This window comes from Musa acuminata, chromosome BXJ3-7, assembly GCF_036884655.1.
Source record: "Musa acuminata AAA Group cultivar baxijiao chromosome BXJ3-7, Cavendish_Baxijiao_AAA, whole genome shotgun sequence".
NCBI lineage: Eukaryota > Viridiplantae > Streptophyta > Magnoliopsida > Zingiberales > Musaceae > Musa > Musa acuminata.
In genome coordinates, this window is record NC_088355.1 from 6,646,177 (window position 1) to 6,669,617 (window position 23,441).

General features: G+C 39.8%; 3 protein-coding genes across 3 annotated transcripts; all 3 read right to left on the reverse strand.

The window, feature by feature from the left end:
* Nucleotides 1-976: 976 nt before the first annotated feature.
* LOC135643752 (beta-galactosidase-like) lies at nucleotides 977-5,459 on the reverse strand. The gene is made up of 18 exons (XM_065161090.1): nucleotides 5,325-5,459; nucleotides 5,123-5,218; nucleotides 4,912-5,024; nucleotides 4,741-4,807; nucleotides 4,561-4,653; nucleotides 4,285-4,428; nucleotides 3,999-4,087; nucleotides 3,800-3,905; nucleotides 3,611-3,698; nucleotides 2,956-3,074; nucleotides 2,703-2,867; nucleotides 2,326-2,498; nucleotides 2,129-2,238; nucleotides 1,922-2,031; nucleotides 1,674-1,784; nucleotides 1,490-1,591; nucleotides 1,180-1,385; nucleotides 977-1,088 (listed from the first exon to the last, which is right to left on the reverse strand). Exons 1-18 carry the CDS (start codon nucleotides 5,457-5,459, stop codon nucleotides 977-979), a joined length of 2,139 nt encoding a protein of 712 aa, XP_065017162.1.
* A 5,312-nt stretch (nucleotides 5,460-10,771) lies between these two features.
* Nucleotides 10,772-15,685, reverse strand: LOC135642578 (beta-galactosidase-like). The gene is made up of 18 exons (XM_065158833.1): nucleotides 15,485-15,685; nucleotides 15,285-15,380; nucleotides 15,074-15,186; nucleotides 14,909-14,975; nucleotides 14,729-14,821; nucleotides 14,453-14,596; nucleotides 14,166-14,254; nucleotides 13,967-14,072; nucleotides 13,781-13,868; nucleotides 13,200-13,318; nucleotides 12,947-13,111; nucleotides 12,267-12,436; nucleotides 12,070-12,179; nucleotides 11,863-11,972; nucleotides 11,612-11,722; nucleotides 11,428-11,529; nucleotides 11,118-11,323; nucleotides 10,772-11,030 (listed from the first exon to the last, which is right to left on the reverse strand). The coding sequence occupies exons 1-18, from the start codon at nucleotides 15,674-15,676 to the stop codon at nucleotides 10,919-10,921; spliced, it is 2,193 nt and encodes a 730-aa protein (XP_065014905.1). The 5' UTR covers nucleotides 15,677-15,685; the 3' UTR covers nucleotides 10,772-10,918.
* Nucleotides 15,686-16,837: 1,152 nt separating this feature from the next.
* Nucleotides 16,838-22,338, reverse strand: LOC135642577 (beta-galactosidase-like). Its single transcript, XM_065158832.1, has 18 exons — nucleotides 22,085-22,338; nucleotides 21,883-21,978; nucleotides 21,672-21,784; nucleotides 21,501-21,567; nucleotides 21,321-21,413; nucleotides 21,045-21,188; nucleotides 20,756-20,844; nucleotides 20,557-20,662; nucleotides 20,371-20,458; nucleotides 18,983-19,101; nucleotides 18,729-18,893; nucleotides 18,355-18,524; nucleotides 18,158-18,267; nucleotides 17,951-18,060; nucleotides 17,703-17,813; nucleotides 17,519-17,620; nucleotides 17,208-17,413; nucleotides 16,838-17,120 (listed from the first exon to the last, which is right to left on the reverse strand). The coding sequence occupies exons 1-18, from the start codon at nucleotides 22,289-22,291 to the stop codon at nucleotides 17,009-17,011; spliced, it is 2,208 nt and encodes a 735-aa protein (XP_065014904.1). The 5' UTR covers nucleotides 22,292-22,338; the 3' UTR covers nucleotides 16,838-17,008.
* Between the last annotated feature and the right edge of the window lie 1,103 nt (nucleotides 22,339-23,441).

Consider the following 23,441-nt stretch of genomic DNA (forward strand, 5'->3'; position numbering starts at 1 on the left):
GATTTTTCTGTATATGTTGAAATCTAACCATCCATCATGATCTTTAGGTCCATCTATTGGCTGATTTCAGCCCAAGTACTAACCAAACCCATTAACAATAAATTATAACATAATGAAATTATTATAATCAAGATATCTAATCATTAATATTAAGTCATTATAACATAATAAAATAAATAATAGTAGATTAAAAAGATAAAACTGTATAAGAGAGGAAATAATTTATAATCAACTATTGTTAATAGAAATCAAGTATTACAACTACCAACATAGCATCATGACTGTAAGATAAAATTTTTTATAATATTATACATAGCATGAAAAATTATAATATGTTTTAATCCATATATATATATTTTAAAACATATAAAGGAATAGAAGAAAATATTTATTTTTAGAAAAGATAAGGAAACCTATCTTGTTTTTTTCCCGTACTTGACTCAGTGAGAAGAAAGAAAAGAATTCCTCCCTTCTAATAGAATGAGGTACTTGACTCGGTGAGAAACGAAAGAAAAGAATTCCTCCCTTCTAATAGAATGAGGTACTAGACTTGACTTAATGAGAAACGAATGAGAGGAATCCCTCCCCTCTGATAGAAGGAGGTGAGCCCTCCTCATAAGCAATTCAAGTCCTCCATGCTTTGCATAAGCAATGCAAAAAGGTAAAGAATGATCACTTAAATATGGATCAAAATGCTTATAAGCTTAAATAATACAAAAGCAAAAGCTTAGCTCTTGCAATTACAATATGTTATGAGAGTCTCACGTGCAGTAAGTAATATGCAGAGTGCATCCAATATTTTCTACGTACATTTACTCACGTAACAAGGCAATACCTTAAAGTAAGTGGGTGTGCCGTTCCTGCATCTCCACCAATCACTCAACTTTGGTTTGTATAAATTGATATTAGTACATTTTCTTTACTTTGTCTACCATCTATGGTTATCAACTGCAGATGGTTTTGACAACAAGCTTCTTCATAGCGCTACTCTTTTCACCAAAGAAATCCCAGTTGGATCACCACCCCACTCTTCAAACACAACCAACAAGTTTCCTGTAGGGTTCAGCCAGTCGCGAGGAACATGATACCTGAGATTTGTGTTCAGTAATCAGTCATTTATTCGATTCTTTTGCAAGCTTTGACTGAAGTGGACAAAAAGGTAGGTAGGTGTTTCATTACCATTTTTGAGAAGGCTCCCCACAGTCAGTCTGACATTTCATCTTTCTGTATGTCCCTTTGTAATCACACAAATCACAAACCCCATTTGCCTTATAAGCAGGCCAGTGTCTGCCAATGCTTTGTCCATTGATCCATATCTGACCTTTGCCCATGCTACTCATGTCTAATGCCAATGGCTCGTTCCCAGCTGGAGCATTAAAGAAAGCCTGGAAGATAACAAAGAATCAGTGAGAAAATAGTCTCATGCATGAGAGGAAAGAAGATGAACTTTAGGATAACATGTTTCTGTGTTGCAACCAGTACTCCTGACCTTGTACCAAGTCAAGGGCTGTCTTGTAGATGCACCCCCCCACTTAACTGAAGAACTGCCACTAAGTGTATAGATGCTCAGGGATTCACCTCTAAGGCCGATCTACACACACAAACATGGAACTCAGTAACCAGTAAGCAAGTTTTAGTCAGAGAGTAAGCAGGTAGGAAGAGTTGATTGGAACCTGGTAAATCCATTTCTGTGATGAAAGGTTTCTCTTTCCTTCATTGAGACCTTCCAGGGTCACTGGACCAAGAACACCAGCATTCCATGTGTCAAAGTGGGGGCCAATATTCTGAAACAGATAAAGAACAGGAATACGGAGTCTAAACATCCATCTTGTGTGTGTACAAGTGTATAGGGTTATTGGTATGATATTTCAACATTTGGATCAATAGCCAGGAATTATTTCACAATAAAGAATGTACTCACAGGAAGACCAACAGCGACACTCAGAATCGAGATTTTGTTGCTTCCTGCCCGCAACTTCACATTTCCTGTGAATCTTACCTTTGGACTGCCAAATCTACCGTAGAAATTCCCTGCCGGAAGAAAAGAAAAGCAAAAAACAAATCGGAACCTCACCAAAAGTTGAGCATATCATCAAGACACAATTCTTCACAAGGCAAAGCCACTCACCGGCCCGTTCTCCATTGACGAAAACATGCATAGAATGACCTGCCGACGTCACGGTCAGGAGAGGGTCTCGGCCATTCTTCAAGAATTGTTCGTTTGAGTCTATGTTAACACTGAAGAGTGGAGATCGTGAGTCATCGAGTGATAGAGGTCATTGATTCTGTCTCAAGTAGAGAAGCTGCAAAGGAACGTCTACTCACTCTGTAGTGTACCACAGGTAGTCTGTCCGATCCCGCGTCATGCTTATCTGCTCCACCAATCCATCTTTTGAGAATGATTTATCCCTCAGTAGTGAGTGGGTATCCTCACCGAAGGATTCCCAAGAAAATCCGCCAACCCGAATCATATTAATCTGCGACGTCGGAGCTCCTACCTGTGTTTATCATTAGCATCTTTCTGTTTAAGACATTCATGAAAATTCAACCATGGAAGTCCAATTCCATCCAAGAAAATTTGGAATACATAGTGAGAGATACATTTTCTTGAGCCGAGAAACAAATAACTCAACGGAGAGGTGAGTTTTATGAGTACAGTAATAGAATACAATCATGAACATTAATCATAAAAGATTTCTCACCTTTGCAGTGTTGAACACTGCGGTTTTGCAGTCTGGAAGAATGCTGACGGACCAAGCTGGAATTTGATACTCCATTCCGTTGAAAGTAACAATTGCAGAAGAACGAGGGTTGAAATTAGAAAGGAATGCAGCACAAGCGCCTGACTTCGATCTGTATACATACGCCTGCAAGAAGTCGAATGTAGAAAAGTTCCAAAATGCAAATCATCGAAAAGATTCTTGCAAATTTTACAGCAAGATATAAGAATTGAACCTTCTGATATTTTCCGACGTCTGTCACTGTAGGATCCCCAGAGACGAGAGCTGGTTCACACGATTTGATTGCTTTATGCAGGTCTCTCAGATGTCCCCATTTTGGCTGCCTCAACAGACCTGAGAAAGATTACGATATGTTTAACACCAAATAGAGGGAATGGTAACACTTGACATCAAATAGATTTGTATTGCATCATCAGATGCTTGACCAATGAGATTGCACAATGTCTTCCTCGTAGAAGACGAACAAGATTTTAGCACCAAAAAGAAGACATAGGAAAAGGAGAAGCAAACTGAGTGGGAACTGTATTACCACTAATCTTCTCTTAATCTTGAAAGAACCCAAGTATTTGACCTAAATAATTCTCTAGGTGGGAAATCACACGTTTACCCCCACGCAGGAGAAAAGATCAAGCATTTCTTTCTAAAAGCTGGATGAGACGATCCAAAATCACATCTTTTTGGAATTATCACAAGCAATGCTGTGTGTGGTAGATGATCAAGCCAACCATTCTTGCACTTTTCTTCCCCCGTCAAAAGCATGAGCTCCAACAGGGGCGAATCCATGAGAAGTCATAAGTTAAACTAAAACCATACCATTGCAACATGAAAATTGTTACATATGTTAGAATCTTGGAAGAACAATGGCGTACCGTATTCATCGATTGGGGCATCATAGTCATAGGTCGTCGCAATAAAGGGACCACCAGCCGTCCTACCGAAGTTTGTTCCTCCATGGTACTGCAGTTGACGTAAACATGCAGATTCTTTTACTTCAATATGATGTAGTACAGCGTTCAGTAATTACTGAAACAACTCAAGTAGAACATACAAATTCTTACCATATAGTAGTTAACGAAGGATCCACCCTTCTGTATAAACCTTGCAACGGCAAAAGCCAAGTCCTCAACAGGTCTGTGAGGAACTGGAGCCCCGAAAGCACTGAACCTATTGAGATAGAATATATAAAATAAATTCACTAGATCGATTGATTTCTTGTGAAAATTTATATGAATTCAAATGCGAAGAAGTAGAGGTTACCAGCCACTCCAAGCTTCAGTCCACATAGTCGGTTTATACGGCTTGTTTGGTGAGAAGTAATCACAGTAGAACCCGTTGCAGGCATTGATCTGTAAAGACAAAATCCAAAAATGAGGTCACAATACGTCAACCTAGCTGGTGTAACATGCAATTACAAATCCTCTAATTAGTGCAGCTGTAATCTAAGTAGAAGAAAGTGATGTTGAACGGGACAAGGTCGAGAAGGAACATGAACTTGGGGTTCTTCCTGATGTTACAGAACATGAAAACCGAAGCTTGGACTTACCACTGGATCAGGTGCATCATCTTGCTTGCACATGACCCACGGCACACTGGTGTTGAGGCCCACTGCCATTTGAGCAGCCCAGTTTACGTAGTTCTTGGCTCCAGCTCCGCCAAAGTTCTCCATTGGACCATATTCATTTTCAATCTGCTCAAGTTAGACAAAGAGCATGGAAGAGCAGAAAGCGAATTAGATGAGATCTTTGGGAGCTGATCAACTCGATGACACATAAAAGCTAACGAATTGATGAAAGCAAAGAAGGAATGGATTCGATGATACCTGAGAGAGGATAATGGGACCACCCTGTGATTCAAATAATCCTTCAGATTTCATCATGGCGACAATCTTCTCTGTGAACTTCGCCATGGCCGCCTTTTACATGAACAGACCAATTAGCAATTGCTCGGTTAGAGGAGTTCGAGTATACACATGTAAAGAGAATTTCTTGTGGATTCTTACCTTGAAAGGTTCATTGTCGGTCCTGAAATTGATGCCAGGAACATATTTTAGCCAGACAGGAAATCCCCTGTTTTACAAAGACAAGATGAACAACAGAACAGCATCGTCAGATTGCATGATTAGGCTTTTGATTCCACATAGAAGAATTAATTGAAGACCTCGACCTCGTACCCAAAGTTCCATTCGGCACAAACATAAGGACCAATCCGGAGATGAACATAGAGGCCGGCCTGCTTCACCAGCTTGATGAAGCGAACCAGGTCGTAATTACCACCAAAATAATACTGCCAAAGATCAAGAAAAGCAACAAATTGATGCACACTGTGGGATGGAGCAGTTGCCACAGACGAGAGGGCTGGGAAAGGTTGGGTGATCTCCGAACCTGGCCAGGGGACGGCTCGTGGCCGTTCCAGAACACGTAGGTCTGGATAACATCCAAGCCGCCATCTTTAGCCTTCTGGATAAGATCCGGCCACATCTGGAGACGATCCAATCGACAAAGTTCAGATTTTGGCGCGGTAGAGTAACAGTGCACTAACAGCTCGCCTGAAAGGCCACGTTTCCCACAGAGTTGGAGACCTTACCTCCGGGGTGCTCCTGGGATAGTGAATGGAACCGGATATTAGAATTCTCCTCTGCCCATTGACGATGATAGCCTTGTGATCGTAGGAAACGGAGGCATCGACCGGAGAGGAAAGCCACGGTGACGACACCACCATGAACGCCACCGCCAGTAGCAGCAGCGTCGACAGTCCGCGGCCGCACCCAATCGTCATAAGCTCGAGGCTCATGGTGGCCGGTCGGTCTTAGCTTCAGAGTAGTCTCCTTTAGTGTTCTGGCTGTATAATATGTGAATGATGGAGATTCGTGCGCGCTGTTCTTCCTTCTTCTCCTCCGATAGAGAAGTTCTGATGGAACTATTGAGCAGTAGCGTTACTGCCACAAGCACACACCGAGGAAGAGAGAGGGAGGAGGAGGGAGGGAAGAGGGCGGACGTGGAGAGGGAGCGGGGCGTGCCTGTGCGGTTTAAATACCCTGCGGGCGCAAGCGAGCACAGGATTGCATCTGCTTACCTCAGACTTCAAACGTGGTCAAAATATACCAAAGAGATGGCGGATTACCAATAATTTGATTCAACTAAGTGATATATATATATAGAAAATAAGATTAATAAAAAATTATTAATTTTTAGATATATTTGGATATATTTGATTATGTTTATATTTGGATATATTTGTATTTAATATTATTTATAAATTTTAATTTTCTTTATTAGTTTCAATAATAATTTTATTTTCTAAATATAATTAATTAATTAGAATAATATAGTAAACTTGAGGGTTCCTTATCTCCGATGGTGATTCATCTCCCCGCCCCCCCACCCCGTGTCAATAGAGAATGAGTTGGGGATAAAATAGAAAAATACTATTCATATTATCTTGTTTATTGATATCTCTATATTGAAGTGGTGATAATATTTTTATTTTATTGGATAACTAATTTTTTATGCTCTTAGGTTGAGAACCTTTTTTTTATTATTATTCCTTTCGAAAGTATTATGTTCGATTGTTAATGGTGCATAGGATAGCTAATAGAATCATATATACTTTTAGAGTTTATCATCAAATTTGTGACCCTTTTATGGTATTTAAATTCTAATATAATTTCAATTCCTTGGGTCAATTAAGAGAATCTTTGATAATTGGTAAGGGTTGAAAGAGTCAAGATCGTTTGTTAAAAATTATTATTTAAGAAAATTAGGATAAATAGGTTATGTGAAATAATATTAGAAACTAGCAATACTAGTTTAGTTTTGTAAGAAAGTTTTATGTTGATGATATTTTTTAGTTGTCTAATATATCGATATACATCGTGATAGTAAGCGGGTTTGATAACTTATCCATGATATAAATTTATTTTTACAAAGTTATGGATACATGATATATCTAAAGGGTTTGATGAGATATATCATATTATTATTTTATTATGATAATTGTACTATTCTTATCATGAGTTTAAACAATAGTTCGACCCAAGTTAATGGGTGTGGGAACTAACTCAAATTACAGTCAAACTTGGGCTCGAGTCAAGTCAACCAGAGCTGACTTGAATCCTCACTGAACGGAATCAAGCCATTGCCCCCGCCAATGCCCGCGTCCGGGTCAGCGTCGCCGCCCGCGATCCTCACCGTGCTCCTCATCGCGGCGCGCGCTGTCACCCGCACCCTCGCCTATGTCACCCGCGATCCTCACCGCCGCCTGCGTTGATCACCCGTGCCCAACTGCCAGCATCCTCGTCGCCTCCCTCGACCGTTTCTCACCGCGGTTGATTGGGTGTCGCAGCACTTCCCTTGTCGCGGGCGTAACGCACGGCGATGAGGAACAGTCGAGGGAGGTGAGGAGCCACACAACCATCTTCCTCTTCGCTCGCGGGCGTGACTCGTTGCCTTCCCTCGCTCCTGTAATTGGAGCTTCGAGGAAGAGTAGAGGAAGGCAGTGATGAATACATGAGAGATCACTCACTTCTCCGGCCCAAATCCGACCAAAACTTCCATCCTCGTCTTCGACATCAAAGTTTCTTCTCCGACGTGCCTTCCGGTCGCCATTCTCCACCGCTGACCGGCCATTGTGCTCGTTGCAGCAGCCGCAGAGAATAGAGGAAGAAGAGTAAGTTGACTGCAGTTGACTACGGTCAACACTGATCATCAACTTTTAGTCAAAATGGCTAATTTTAAAATTTTATCATAATTGATAATTCCTATTTTTGTTATGACTCCACAATATCTCTGTATGATTCAAGTTTTATTGAGATTTTTTTTTTCTCTCGAGGAAGTAGGAATGATATATATATATATATATATATATATATATATAGTAATTCTGTTAAATTATTTATTATTGTTTTGTGTCATTGTCGTTCGATTTTTTCATCGATTTTATCTATATCTTTTAATTCTATAAATACTAATCAATAGAACGAGGTACACGATAAAAAATAATTATTTATGAATTGGACATCATCATCAACTAGTTGCTGCTTAGCAGCATCTCTTTGGGGATCGACTTAGATAGGATGATCATGGAAACATGATCAAATGCAGAAATAATGCATCATGCAGCATAGGTCTCATCTTAGGCTTCCTGCAAATAGTATCAGGTCTGGGGTTCGATCATATTAACTAAAAACTGATACTTTATATTTAAATTTTAATTGATAAAGTTCTTTAGGAGCCTCAAGAACCATACTCATGAGTAAGAAAAAATAACAGACGTGAGAAAGCACAAACTGATCAGAGTGTCACAATAACCATATTCATGAGTATATTCAATAATGTACTTTGGGAGGTTATTATAGAACAAATAATAGCAAAAGTTTAGACCATTGATAGTGGTACATCAAGACAAAAGTCTTGTAGGTAAGATTACCCTTAAGTAGAGGTTGTACCTATTATAAATAACAAAATGAATCTCAATGAACTAGCACATTCATGTTTACCGAATCATAATCATGGATTCGAAGAATATGAGCATCACTATTGAAAAAAACTTTATTATTATTATTATGTTATCTTCCTATTTTATATAAATTTTTTTACAGAATAATCTTATATGAAAATAGTATTATTTCTCTAAACATTATTAGTTTAACTGGAAAGAAGTGACTAACAACCTAAACCTTCAGAAGTTGATGATACTTTGAACCTGAACCTGAAAGGGGGAAATAAGTCTTTAAAAGGAGATAGAAATAAATTAAGATCAAAGAATATTTAATGCTATTACTATTATGATTGAGTCGACGGCAATAAGGCGGATGAATTAGCACTTTCGTTAAAAACATCGGTTTTGAAACTTTATATGATTAAAACCGATATCCGAAAGTTGTTAACTTCAATGTGTACGAAACATAGTGAATAAGTAAATAAAGTAGTTTGTAATGAAAGTAAAGAGCTTAAAGTAAATACAAACTGTTTTATAGTGGTTCGATCATTGTGACCTATATTCATTCTCGATTCATCTTCCATCGAGGCCACTGACATCTACTAATGGTCTTCCTTCAATGGGCGAAGACCAACTACCCTTACAACTCTATTCTTATCACTAACTCCCTCACTTACTCCTCTGTTAAACAGAAATTAATACGTAGACTAGAGGAGGAGAACTCTCATAAGATTACAATAGAATTTTCACTTGTTTTTGTTTTTAGTTCTTGTGTTATCTGAGTAGGGATGAGAGGGGTATTTATAGGCTCCAAATAGATTCAAACTTAAAGCCTAAAAGTGTTCCATCCTAGGTTTTCGGAGTACTAGTGGTACCACCACCTGTGCTAGGCAGTATTATCGCCTACTGACACTAGGCGGTACCATCGCTTGATATAATTTGGGAGATTGTGTCTGGGCGATACCATCGCCAGTCTGATGGTATTACCGCCTGACACAATTTTAGAGACAATCTCCAAGATTGATCCACTGGTGGTGTCACTGCTTGACCCAACTTTTGGGTCACTAAATAGGCTTTTCTCTTGGCCCAAAACAGTCTCAATTCGGGCCCAGGTGGCTCCTAATTGAGTTGGCCTAATTACGTTCTAAACCAACCCAATTACAATTAAAGCTACTTCGATCTAGATAAATTATTACAAGCAATAATACAAAGTTGTCTAGCATGTCATTGGTTCATCCAGTGCTTCATCTGACCCTTTGGCGCATCGTCCTTTCCTTCGACGTATTGCCCAATCAACATGTTACCTTCTCGTAATATCCGATCTCCTTGGTGTAATGTCCGATTTTCTTGGCTCGATACCTGAACTCACGACACAAAGTCTTCTGCTAACACGTTGATCAATCCTCCGGCTCGATATTCAATCTTCTAACATGTTCAACTCCAGCCCAACATTCGATCAATTTGTCTCTCTTGATCGAAACTAGTCTTGCGTCACTCAAAACATAGATTAGATCATAGCATTATCAATTGATTTCATCATCAAAATATGATATTCAATAATTACTATATATTAAAGCAGAGTTCTAAAAAAAAATTAGTTAGAATAGGTTATAAAAAAATTATTGAAGTCTTATACATATATTAAAAAAAGTTAAATTAGAGATATTTATGGTCTCCTATATACCAGGTCATAGGATGAGTGTTTTTTAAGCTTCCAACGTTCATTTCATATGACACTATATCAGGGTTTGTTCTTGAATGTAGGAGATGTACTGAAGGGGAACAACTCGATCTACAAGATCATCGAAATAAGATCAATTAAAATTAGAATGCATGATTGGATTATAAGAACAATAACAAAAGTTTGACGGATTCCTAAGTTAAAAGAAAATTATAATTTTTTTTCTCTCAGATGAAGATTATATATGTGGCACATGAGGCTAAGCCACATAGGAGAGAAAGGTATGTTTTTAAATAAATAAAGCTTTTTAAGCAATAGAATATTATCAAAATTAAAATAATATGAATACTATATTTTTGAAAAGCAAATAAAGTTTCTTGAGTTGTAATGATAATCCATTTTAAGCAAATATAATTGCTACATTATATTTTTAATTTCAATACCAATATTTATATTCACTGATTAAAACATGCCACATATAATATATTTTTTCAATATCAGAAAGATATTTATAGTATGAATGAAAGGATAAATTTAACTGAATATGTAACATGATGAGCTATATCATAACCAATCTTCAATTGAACTAAAACTTAATCCTTACAGAAATAGTTTGTGATCATCTTAAACTGGTCTAAATAGATTTAATATATTCTATTTTAGGTTAAACTGGCCTAGACAGTGCCTGACCCAGTCTGATCCTTGACAAGTGGTTGTTGCCACATAGTTCAGAGCTCACAAACACAGCCACAATTGCATCAGGAATCAAGTCCTCCATGCTTTGCAGAAACAATTGAAAAGGCAAAGGATCATAACTTCATATGGATGAAAATGCTTATAAGCTTAAATAGTACAGAAGCAAAAGCTTAGTGCGTCCAATATTTCTTATACACATTTACTCACTTAACCGGGCAATACCTTAAAAGTAAGTGGGTGTGCCGTTCCTGCATCTCCACCAATCACTCAACTTTGGTTTGTATTAATTGATATTAGTACATTATCTTTACTTGGTCTACCATCTTTGGTTATCATCCGCAGATGGTTTTGACAACAAGCTTCTTCATAGCGCTACTCTTTTCGTCATAGAAATCCCAGTTGGATCACCACCCCACTCTTCAAACGCAACCAACAAGTTTCCAGTTGGGTTCAGCCAAGCGCGAGGAACATGATACCTGAGATTTGTGGTCATTAATCAGTCATTTATTCGATTCTTTTGCATGCTTTGACTGGAGTGGACAAAAAGGCAGGTGTTTCATTACCATTTTTGAGAAGGCTCCCCACAATTAGTCTGGCATTTCTTCTGGTTGTATGTCCCTCTGTAATCACACCAATCACAAGAACCATATGCCTTATAGGCAGGCCAGTATCTGCCAATGCTTTGTCCATTGATCCATATCTGACCTTTGCCCATGCTACTCATGTCTAATGCCAATGGCTCGTTCCCAGCTGGAGCATTAAAGAAAGCCTGGAAGATGACAAAGATTGAGTGAGAAAATAGTCTCAAGCATGAGAGGAAAGAAGATGAACTTTAGGATAACATGTTTCTGTGTTGCAAGCAGTACCACTGACCTTGTACCAAGTCAAGGGCTGCCTTGTAGATGCACCCCACCACTTAACTGAAGAACTGCCACTAAGTGTATAGATGCTCAGGGATTCACCTCTCAGGCCGATCTACACACACAAACATGGAACTCAGTAACCAGTAAGCAAGTTTTAGTCAGAGAGTAAGCAGGTAGGAAGAGTTGATTGGAACCTGGTAAATCCATTTCTGTGATGAAAGGTTTCTCTTTCCTTCATTGAGACCTTCCAGGGTCACTGGACCAAGAACACCAGCATTCCGTGTATCAAAGTGGGGGCCAATATTCTGAAACAGATAAAGAACAGGAATATGGAGTCTAAACATCCATCTTGTGTGTGTATAATTGTATAGGGTTATCGGTATGATATTTCAACTTTTGGATCAATGGCCAGGAAATAATATTTCACAACAAAGAATGTACTCACAGGAAGACCAACAGCGACACTCAGAATCGAGATTTTGTTGCTTCCTGCCCACAACTTCACATTTCCTGTGAATCTTACCTTTGGACTGCCAAAACTACCGTAGACAGTCCCTGCCAGAAGAAAAGAAAAGCAAAAAACAAATCGGAACCTCACCAAATGTTGAGCATATCGTCAAGACACAATTCTTCACAAGGCAAAGCCACTCACCGGCCCGTTCTCCATTGACGAAAACATGCATAGAATGACCTGCCGACATCACGGTCAGGAGAGGGTCTCGGCCATTCTTCAAGAATTGTTCGTTTGAGTCTATGTTAACACTGAAGAGCGGAGATCGTGAGTCATCGAGTGATAGAGGTCATTGATTCTGTCTCAAATACACAAGCTGCAAAGGAACGTCTACTCACTATGTAGTGTACCACAGGTAGTCTGTCCGATCCCGCGTCAAGCTTATCTGCTCCACCAATCCATCTTTTGAGAATGATTTATCCCTCAGTGAGTGGGTAACCTCACTGAAGGACTCCCAAGAAAATCCCCCAACCCAAGTCATAATAATCTGCGACGTCGGAGCTCCTACCTGTGTTTATCATTAGCAACTTTCTGTTTAAGACAGTCATGAAAATTCAACCATGAAAGATACATTTTCTTGAGCCGAGAAACAAATAACTCAACGGAGAGGTTGTTGGAATTAAACTTGTTCAAGTATTATTTATTTTATCAAAGATAGATTCATTGCATAGAGGGAGATTCATTATATCAAGAAAAAAAAAAGGATTAAAAATTTATAGAAAGATAAGTCAAATTAATTATTAGTTTTTGAAAGGGTTTCTTGAAAGAGAATGATTCATCTTGAATACAATTAATGTAATGCATCTTTGAGGAGTATATAAACCCCATATGTTGGGTCATGAAAAAAAATAAAGTTTCTGAATTTGTAAAGAGTTTTCTTGAGAGAAATATAGAAGATTGAAGCTTGTCCAACTCCTGATATCTCTATCCCCTCTTCCTTTCAACATCCACAAAGATCAGTTTCATGAATACAGTAGTAGAATGCAACCATTAACATTAATCATAAAAGATTTCTCACCTTTGCAGTGTTGAACACTGCAGTTTTGCAGTCTGGAAGAATGCTGACTGACCAAGCTGGAATGTAATATTTCATTCCATTGAAAGTAACAGGCGCATAAGAATGTGGGTTGAAATTAGAAAGGAATGCGGCACAAGCACCTGACTTCGATCTGAATACATGCGCCTGCAAGAAGTCGAACGTAGAAAAGTTCCAAAACGCAAATCATTGAAAAGATTCTTGCAAATTTTACAGCAAGATATGAGAATTGAACCTCCTGATAGTTTCCGAGTTTTGTCACTGTGGGATCCGCAGAGACAAGAGCTGGTTCACACCATTTGATTGCTTTATGCAGGTCTCTCAGATGTCCCCATTTCGGCTGCCTTAACAGACCTGAGAAAGATTACAACATGTTTAACGCCAGATTGAGGGAATGGTAATACTTGATATCAAATAGATTTGTATTGCGTCATCAGATGCTTGACCAATGAGATTGCACAATGTCTTCCTTGTCGAAGAGGAACAAGATTTTGGCACCAAAAAGAAGACATAGGAAAAGGAGTAGCAACATGAGTCGGAATTGTATTACTACAAATCTTTTCTTAATCTTGAAAAGATCCCAAGTATTTGACCTAAGTAATTCTCTTGGTGGGCAATCACACCTTTGTCATCCTCCCACCCCCACGTAGGAGAAAAGAACAATTTCTTTCGAAAAGCTGGACGAGACGATAAAAAATCACGTCTTTTTGGAATTATCACAAACATGCTATGTGCGGAAGATCCATGAGAAGTCATAAGTTAGACTAAAACCATATCATTACAACATGAAAATTGTTACGTATGGCACAATCATACCGTATTCATCAATTGGGGCATCGTAGTCATAGCTCGTCGAAATAAAAGGACCACCAGCCGTCCTACCGAAGTTTGTTCCTCCATGGTACTGCAGTTGACGTAAACATGCAAATTGGTTTACTTCAACATGATGTACAGCAATCAGTAATTAACGAAACAACTGAGGTAGAACATACAATTTCTTACCATATAGTAGTTAACGAAGGATCCACCCTTCTGTATAAACCTTGCGACAGCAAAAGCCAAGTCCTGAACAGGCCTGTGAGGAACTGGACCCCCGAAACCAGTGAACCTATTTACATAGAATACATGGAATAAATTCACTAGATAGATTGATTTCTTGTGAAAATTTATATGAATTCAAATGTGAAGAAGTAGAGGTTACCAGCCAGTCCAAGCTTCAGTCCACATAGTCGGTTTATAAGGCTTGTTTGGTGAGAAGTAATCACAGTAGAACCCATTGCAGGCATTGATCTGTAAAGACAAAATCCAAAAATGAGGTCACAATAAGTCAACCTAGCTGGTGCAACATGCAATTACAAATCCTCTAATTAGTGCAGCTGTAATCTAAGTAGAAGAAAGTGATGTTGAACGGGACAAGGTGGAGAAGGAACATGAACTTGGGGTTCTTCCTGATGTTCCAGAACAAGAAAACCGAAAGCTTGGACTTACCACTGGATCAGGTGCATCATCTTGCTTGCACATGACCCACGGCACACCGGTGTTGAGGCCCACTGCCATTTGAGCAGCCCAGGTTACGTAGTTCTTGGCTGCAGCTCCGCCAAATTTCTCCATTGGACCATATTCATTTTCAATCTGCTCAAGTTAGACAAAGAGCATGGAAGAGCAGAAAGCGAATTAGATGAGATCTTTGGGAGCTGATCAACTCGATGACACATAAAAGCTAACGAATTGATGAAAGCAAAGAAGGAAAGGATTCGATGATACCTGAGAGAGGATAATGGGACCACCCTGTGATTCGAATAATCCTTCAGACTTCATCATGGCGACAATCTTCTCTGTGAACTTCGCCATGGCCGCCTTTTACATGAACAGACCAGTTAGCAATTGCTCGGATAGAGGAGTTCGAGTATACAAATGTAAAGAGAATTTCTTGTGGATTCTTACCTTGAAAGGTTCATTGTCGGTCCTGAAATTGATGCCAGGAACATATTTTAGCCAGACAGGAAATCCCCTGTTTTACAAAGACAAGATGAACAACAGAACAACGTCATCAGATTGCATGATTAGGCTTTTGATTCCACATAGAAGAATTAATCGAAGACCTCGTACCCAAAGTTCCATTCGGCACAAACATAAGGACCAATCCGGAGATGAACATAGAGGCCGGCATGCTTCACCAGCTTGATGAAGCGAACCAGGTCGTAATTACCACCAAAATAATACTGCCAAAGATCAAGAAAAGCAACAAATTGAGGCACACTGTGGGATGGAGCAGTAGCGTTAGACGAGAGGGCTGGGAATGTTTGGGTGATCTCCGAACCTTGCCAGGGGACGGCTCGTGGCCGTTCCAGAACACGTAGGTCTGGATAACATCCAAGCCGCCATCTTTAGCCTTCTGGATAAGATCCGGCCACATCTGAAGACGATCCAATCGACAAAGTTCAGATTTTGGCGCGGTAGAGGAACAGTGCACGAATAGCTCACCAGAAAGGCCACATTTTCCAGAGTTGGAAATCTTACCTCCGGGGTGCTCCTGGGATAGTGAATGGAACCGGAGATTAGAATCCTCCTCTGCCCATTGACGATGATAGCCTTGTGGTCGTAGGAAACGGATGCATCGACCGGAGTGGAAAGCCACAGAGACGACACCACCACCAACGCCACCGCCAGTAGCAGCAGCGTCGACAGTCCGAGGCTGCACCCAAGCGTCATAAGCTCGAGGCTCATGGTGGCCGGTCGGTCTTCGCTTCAGAGGAGTCTCCTTTCGTGTTCTGGCTGTATAATATGTGAATGATGGAGATTCGTGCGCGCTGTTCTTCCGTCTTTTCCTCCGCTAGAGAAGTTCTGAAGGAACTATTGAGCAGTAGCGTTGCCGTAACAAGCACACACCGAGGAAGAGAGAGGGAGATCAAAGAGGCGGGATGGAAGAGGACGGATGCGGCGCGGGAGCCGTGGGTGCCTCTGCGGTTTAAATACCGCAGGGGCGAAGACGAGCACAAGATTGGCGCCGGAGTACGCGGGTCCCACAGCGCCAGCCAGTCAACGTTTTCTTCCGTTCCCCGTGAACAGCAGCAGCCAAAAAAATAGAAAAAGAAAACGTTGTTCGTTTGATCATTCCTTTGTGATCAATTATGATTCCAATTCCTTTGGGCAGTTAAGAGAAACTTCGATGGTTGGCAATGGTTGGAAGAGTAAAATCTATTGTTAAAAATTACTATTTAAAGAAAATTAGGATAGGCAGGTTATGTTGAACATTATTAGAAACTAACAATGCTAATTTTGTAAGAAAGCTTATTGTAATGATATTTTTTTGTATTGTCTAGTATATCAATATACAGACTTAACTTAGCTCAGGATCAATTTCTTTTCCAGGTTGATATTAGGGTAGTAAGCGGGTTTATTAATATATCTATAATATAATTAAGAATTACTCTGGATATAATCTTTTTATATGGGTTACGAGCTCGGTCTCAGTATCTTATTTTTAGTTTGAATAAAGATTTAAATCGAGAGTATTATAAGTGTATTATCGAATCTTTTCTTATCTTGGAAAGTTTCATTGGAAACTTTTTTCCCCGTAGACATAGGAATTATATTCTTAATAATATTATATTATTGAAATTTTGGGCTTAAATTAATTGATCCTGTATAAAATAAAAGTCTCAAAGGGTGGTCACTTAAGATCCATCAAAATGCTTATAAGCTTAAACAGTGCAAAAGCAAAAGCTTAGCTCTTGCAATTACGAGACCAACCATTCTGTGTAAACATGCTATCCCAATTGCTAATATTATGTCCACACATGGACTCGATATATGCAAAGTCCCACGTGCTGTAAGTAATATGTTGAGTTCATCCAATATTTTTAATGCACATTTACTCACGTAACCAGGCAATACCTTAAAGTAAGTGGGTGTGCAGTTCCTGCATCTCCACCAATCACTACTCCACGACTTTGGTTTGTATAAATTGACTTTAGTTCATTTTCTTTACTTGGTCTACCATCTGTGGTTATCATCTGCAGATGGTTTTGACAGCAAGCTTCTTCATAGTGCTACTCTTTTCACCATTGAAATCCCAGTTGGATCACCACCCCACTCTTCAAACACAACCAACAAGTTTCCAGTTGGGTTCAGCCAAGCGCGAGGAACATGATACCTGAGATTTGTGGTCAGTAATCAGTCATTTATTCGATTCTTTTGCATGCTTTGACTGAAGTGGACAAAAAGGCAGGTGTTTCATTACCATTTTTGAGAAGGCTCCCCACAATTAGTCTGGCATTTCTTCTCGTTGTATGTCCCTCTGTAATCGCACCAATCACAAGAACCATATGCCTTATAGGCAGGCCAATATCTGCCAATGCTTTGTCCATTGATCCATATCTGACCTTTGCCCATGCTACTCATGTCTAATGCCAATGGCTCGTTCCCAGCTGGAGCATTAAAGAAAGCCTGGAAGATGACAAAGATTGAGTGAGAAAATAGTCTCAAGCATGAGAGGAAAGAAGATGGAACTTTAGGATAACATGTTTCTGTGTTGCAAGCAGTACCACTGACCTTGTACCAAGTCAAGGGCTGCCTTGTAGATGCACCCCCCCACTTAACTGAAGAACTGCCACTAAGTGTATAGATGCTCAGGGATTCACCACTCAGGCCGATCTACACACACAAACATGAAACCCAGTAACCAGTAAGCAAGTTTTAGTCAGAGAGCATGCAGGTACGAAGAGTTGATTGGAACCTGGTAAATCCATTTCTGTGATGAAAGGTCTCTCTTTCCTTCATTGAGACCGTCCAGGGTCACTGGACCAAGAACACCAGCATTCCATGTCTCAAAGTGGTTGCCAATATTCTGAAACAGATAAAGAACAGGAATACGGAGTCTAAACATCCATCTTGTGTGTGTATAATTGTATAGGGTTATTGGTATGATATTTCAACTTTTGGATCAATGGCCAGGAAATATTTCGCAACAAAGAATGTACTCACAGGAAGACCAACAGCGACACTTAGAATCGAGATTTTGTTGCTTCCTGCCCACAACTTCACATTTCCTGTGAATCTTATCTTTGGATTGTCCAAACTACCATAGACAGTCCCTGCCAGAAGAAAAGATAAGCAAAAAACAAATCGGAACCTCACCAAACGTCGAGCATATCATCAAGAAACAATTCTTCACAAGGCAAAGCCACTCACCGGCCAGTTCTCCATTGATGAAAACATGCATAGAATGACCTGCCGACATCACAGTTAGGAAAGGGTATCGACCATTCTTCAAGAATTGCTCATTTGAGTCTATGTTAACACTGAAGTGTGGAGATTGTGAGTCATTGAGTGATAGAGGTCATTGATTCTGTCTCAAATAGAGAAGCTGCAAAGGAACGACTACTCACTATGTAGTGTACCACAGGTAGTCTGTCCGATCCCATGTCATGCTTATCTGCTCCACCAATCCATCTTTTGAGAATGATTTATCCCCCAGTGAGTGGGTATCCTCACTGAAGGACTCCCAAGAAAATCCGCCAACCCAAGTCATATTAATCTGCGACGTCGGAGCTCCTACCTGTGTTTATCATTAGCATCTTTGTGTTTAAGACAGTCATGAAAATTCAACCATGGAAGTCCAATTCCATCCAAGAAAATTTGGAATACATAGCGAGAGATACATTTTCCTGAGCCAAGAAACAAATAACTCAACGGAGAGGTGAGTTTTATGAGTATAGTAATAGAATGCAACCGTGACCATTAATCATAAAAGATTTCTCACCTTTGCAGTGTTGAACACTGCGGTTTTGCAGTCTGGAAGAATGCTGACGGACCAAGCTGGAATATGATACTTCATTCCGTTGAAAGTAACAGGTGCATAAGAACGGGGGTTGAAATTAGAAAGGAATGCAGCACAAGCGCCTGACTTCGATCTGTATACATGCGCCTGCAAGAAGTCGAACGTAGAAAAGTTCCAAAATGCCAAATCATCGAAAATATTCTTGCAAATTTTACAGCAAGATATAAGAATTGAACCTCCTGATATTTTCCGAGATTTGTCACTGTGGGATCCCCAGAGACGAGAGCTGGTTCACACGATTTGATTGCTTTATGCAGGTCTGTCAGATGTCCCCATTTCGGTTGCCTTAACAGACCTGAGAAAGATTACAATATGTTTATCACCAGATAGAGGGAATGGTAATAGTCGGCATCAAATAGATTTGTATTGCATCATCAGATGCTTGACCAATGAGACTGCACAGTGTCTTCTTCGTAGAAGAGGAACAAGATTTTAGCACCAAAAAGAAGACATAGGAAAAGCATAAGCAAACTGAGTGGGAACTGTATTACCACTAATCTTCTCTTAATCTTGAAAGAACCCAAGTATTTGACCTAAATAATTCTCTAGGTGGGCAATCAAACCTTTGTCATCCAGACGATCCAAAATCACATCTTTTTGGAATTATCACAAGCATGCTGTGTGTGGTAGATGATCAAGCCAACCATTCATGCCCTTTCCCCCACCCACCGATAAACTTTTATACAAAATATTTGATATAATGTTTATGTATGTTTGTGTCCTTTGACATGTTCATACATTGCACAACATATAGAAGGACGATCGAATGCTTAATAACCCCATTTTAATTAGGTTTGGTGGTCATTTTTGGCTTATAAATAAAAATTATATTATGTTGACACTTACAAGAGATATTCGGTCTGTATTGAACCATTTTGACCTTTTGTTGTGCAACCGTTCAGAACTTGTAAAGTCATGTTGATAATTTGCATTGGCTATGAGGTGTTTTCTGGAATGTTTGCTTATGGATTCCGAGTGAGACATTTTCTCTAACCCGTTTTCTCTTTTGTAAGTCCTAAAAGACTATAGGAGGTTTCGGAAAGGCTGACATTTACGGACGGACACACAAGGGTATCGCACGACTTTGGCAAAGCCAGCTAACCCCATTTTAGTTAGGTTTGATGGCCGTTTTAGGCTTATAAATAAAAATTATATTATGTGGACACTTGCGAGAGATATTCGGTTTGTATTGGACCATTTTGATCTTTTGTTGTGTAACCGTTCAGAACTTATAAAGTCTGTTGATAATTTGCATTGGCTATGAGGTGTTTTTTGGAATGTTTTCTTATGGATTCCGAGTGAGACGCTTTCTCTAACCTGTTTTCTCTTTTGTAGGTCCTAAGGGATCATGGGAGGTTTTGGGGAGACTGACTTTTACGAACGGATATGGAAGAGTACCGCACGACTTAAACAAAACCAACTAAATCCGTAACTAAAATCCGTCATCAAAAGCATGAGCTCCAACGGGGCGAATTCATGAGAAGTCACAAGTTAGACCAAAACCATATCATTACAACATGAAAATTATTACAAATGTTAGAATCGTGGAAGAAATATGGCATACCGTATTCATCGATTGGGGCATCATAGTCATAGCTCGTCGCAATAAAAGGACCACCAGCCGTCCTACCGAAGTTTGTTCCTCCATGGTACTGCAGTTGACGTAAACATGCAAATTCGTTTACTTCAACATGATGGACAGCAATCAGTAATTACTGAAACAACTGAGGTAGAACATACAATTTCTTACCATATAGTAGTTAACGAAGGAACCACCTTTCGCTATAAACCTTGCGACAGCAAAAGCCATGTCCTGAACAGGCCGGTGAGGAACTGGACCCCCGAAACCAGTGAACCTATTAACATAGAATACATGGAATAAATTCACTGGATAGATTAATTTCTTGTGAAAATTTATATGAATTCAAATGTGAAGAAGTAGAGGTTACCAGCCAGTCCAAGCTTCAGTCCACATGGTCGGTTTATAAGGCTTGTTTGGTGAGAAGTAATCGCAGTAGAACCCATTGCAGGCATTGATCTTTAAAGACAAAAGCCCAAAAAAAGAGATCACAATAAGTCACCCAAGCTGGTCTAACATGCAACTACAAACCCTCTAATTAGGGCAGCTGGAATTTAAGTAGATGAAAGTCATGTTGGACTTGACAAGGTAGAGAAGGAACATGAACTTGGGGTTCTTCCTGATGTGATAGAACAAGAAAACCGAAAGCTTGGACTTACCACTGGATCAGGTGCATCATCTTGCTTGCACATGACCCACGGCACACCGGTGTTGAGACCCACTGCCATTTGAGCAGCCCAGCTTAGGTAGTTCTTGGCTGCAGCGCCGTCATAGTACTCCTGTATACTATATTCGTTTTCAATCTGCTCAAGTTAGACAAAGAGCATGGAAGAACAGAAAGCGAATTAGATGAGATCTTTGGGAGCTGATCAACTCGATGACACATAAAAGCTAACGAATTGATGAAAGCAAAGAAGGAATGGATTCGATGATACCTGAGAGAGGATAATGGGACCACCCTGTGATTCAAATAATCCTTCAGACTTCATCATGGCGACAATCTTCTCTGTGAACTTCGCCATGGCCGCCTTTTACATGAATAGACCAATTAGCAATTGCTCGGTTAGAGGAGATCGAGTATAAACATGTAAAGAGAAGTTCCTGTGGATTCTTACCTTGAAAGGTCCATTGTCGCTCCTGAAAGTGATGCCAGGAACATATTTTAACCAGACAGGAAATCCCCTGTTTTACAAAGACAAGATGAACAACAGAACAGCATCATCAGATTGCATGATTAGGCTTTTGATTCCACATAGAAGAATTAATTGAAGACCTCGACCTCGTACCCAAAGTTCCATTCGGCACAAACATAAGGACCAATCCGGAGATGAACATAGAGGCCGGCCTGCTTCACCAGCTTGATGAAGCGAACCAGGTCGTAATTACCACCAAAATAATACTGCCAAAGATCAAGAAAAGCAACAAATTGAGGCACACTATGGGAAGGAGCAGTAGCCTTAGACGAGAGGGCTGGGAAAGGTTGGGTGATCTCCGAACCTGGCCAGGGGACGGCTCGTGGCCGTTCCAGAACACATAGGTCTGGATAACATCCAAGCCGCCATCTTTAGCCTTCTGGATAAGATTCGGCCACATCTGGAGACGATCCAATCGACAAAGTTCAGGTTTTGGCGCGGTAGAATAACGGTGCACGAACAGCTCACCAAAAAGGCCACATTTCCCACAGAGTTGGAGACCTTACCTCCGGGGTGCTCCTGGGATAGTGAATGGAACCGGAGATTAGAATCCTCCTCTGCCCATTGACGATGATAGCCTTGTGGTCGTAGGAAACGGAGGCATCGACCGGAGAGGAATGCCACGGAGACGACACCACCACCAACGCCACCGCCAGTAGCAGCAGCGTCGACAGTCCGCGGCCGCACCCAAGCGTTATAAGCTCGAGGCTCATGGTGGCCGGTCGGTCTTACCTTCAGAGGAGTCTCCTTTAGTGTTCTGGATGTATAATATGTGAATGATGGAGATTCGTGCGCGCTGTTCTTCCGTCTTCTCCTCCGCTAGAGAAGTTCCGACGGAACTATTGAGCAGTAGCGTTACTGCAACAAGCACACACCGAGGAAGAGAGAGGGAGATCAAAGAGGAGGGAGGGAAGAGGGCGGACGTGGAGTGGGAGCGCGGGGGCGGGGAGGACGGGGGAGGGCGATGTGCCTCTTGCGGTATAAATACCCGACGGGCGCAAGCGAGCACAGGATTGGCGCTGGAATACGCGGGTCCCAAAGCGCCAGCCACGTCGACGTTTTCTTCCATTCCCCCTGAACAGGAAAAAATCAAATGGACCGAAGCGTGGGGCCATCTGCTTGTAAGAAAGTGGACCAATTAAGATAAAGCTTTGATAGTTGGCAAGGATCGACAGAGTCAAAATATTTTGTTAAAATTATTATTTGAGAAAATTAGGACAGATAGATTATGTGGAATAATATTAGTTTAGTTTTGTAAGAAAATTTTATGTTGATGATATTTTTTAGTTGTCTAATATATCGATATACATTATGATAGTAAACGAGTTAGATAACATATTTATAAGCATGATATAATTTTTTTTTATAAAATTACATATACATGATATACCTAAAGGGTTTGATGAGATATATCATATTATTATTTTATTATGTGAATAACAATTTTTTTATACGTTAATTTAGTTTCACATAAGAAATGGATAAAGATTTAGATAAGAGTATGATAATTGTACCATTCTTATCGTGAGTTTAAAGGGAATTAACTCAAATTACAGTCAAAGTAACTCAAATCACATGAGAAGTATCTCTCTCAGACGAAGATTATATATGTGGCAGATAAGGCTAAGCCAGATAGGAGAGAAAGGTATGTTTTTAAATAAATAAAGCTTTTTAAGCAATAGAATATTATCAAAATTAAAATAATATGAATACTATATTTTTGAAAAGCAAATAAAGTTTCATGAGTTGTAATGATATCCATTTTAAGCAAATATAATTGCTACATTATATTTTTAATGTCGATGCCAATATTTATAGTTACTGATTAAAACATGCCACATATAATATTTTTTTTCAATACCA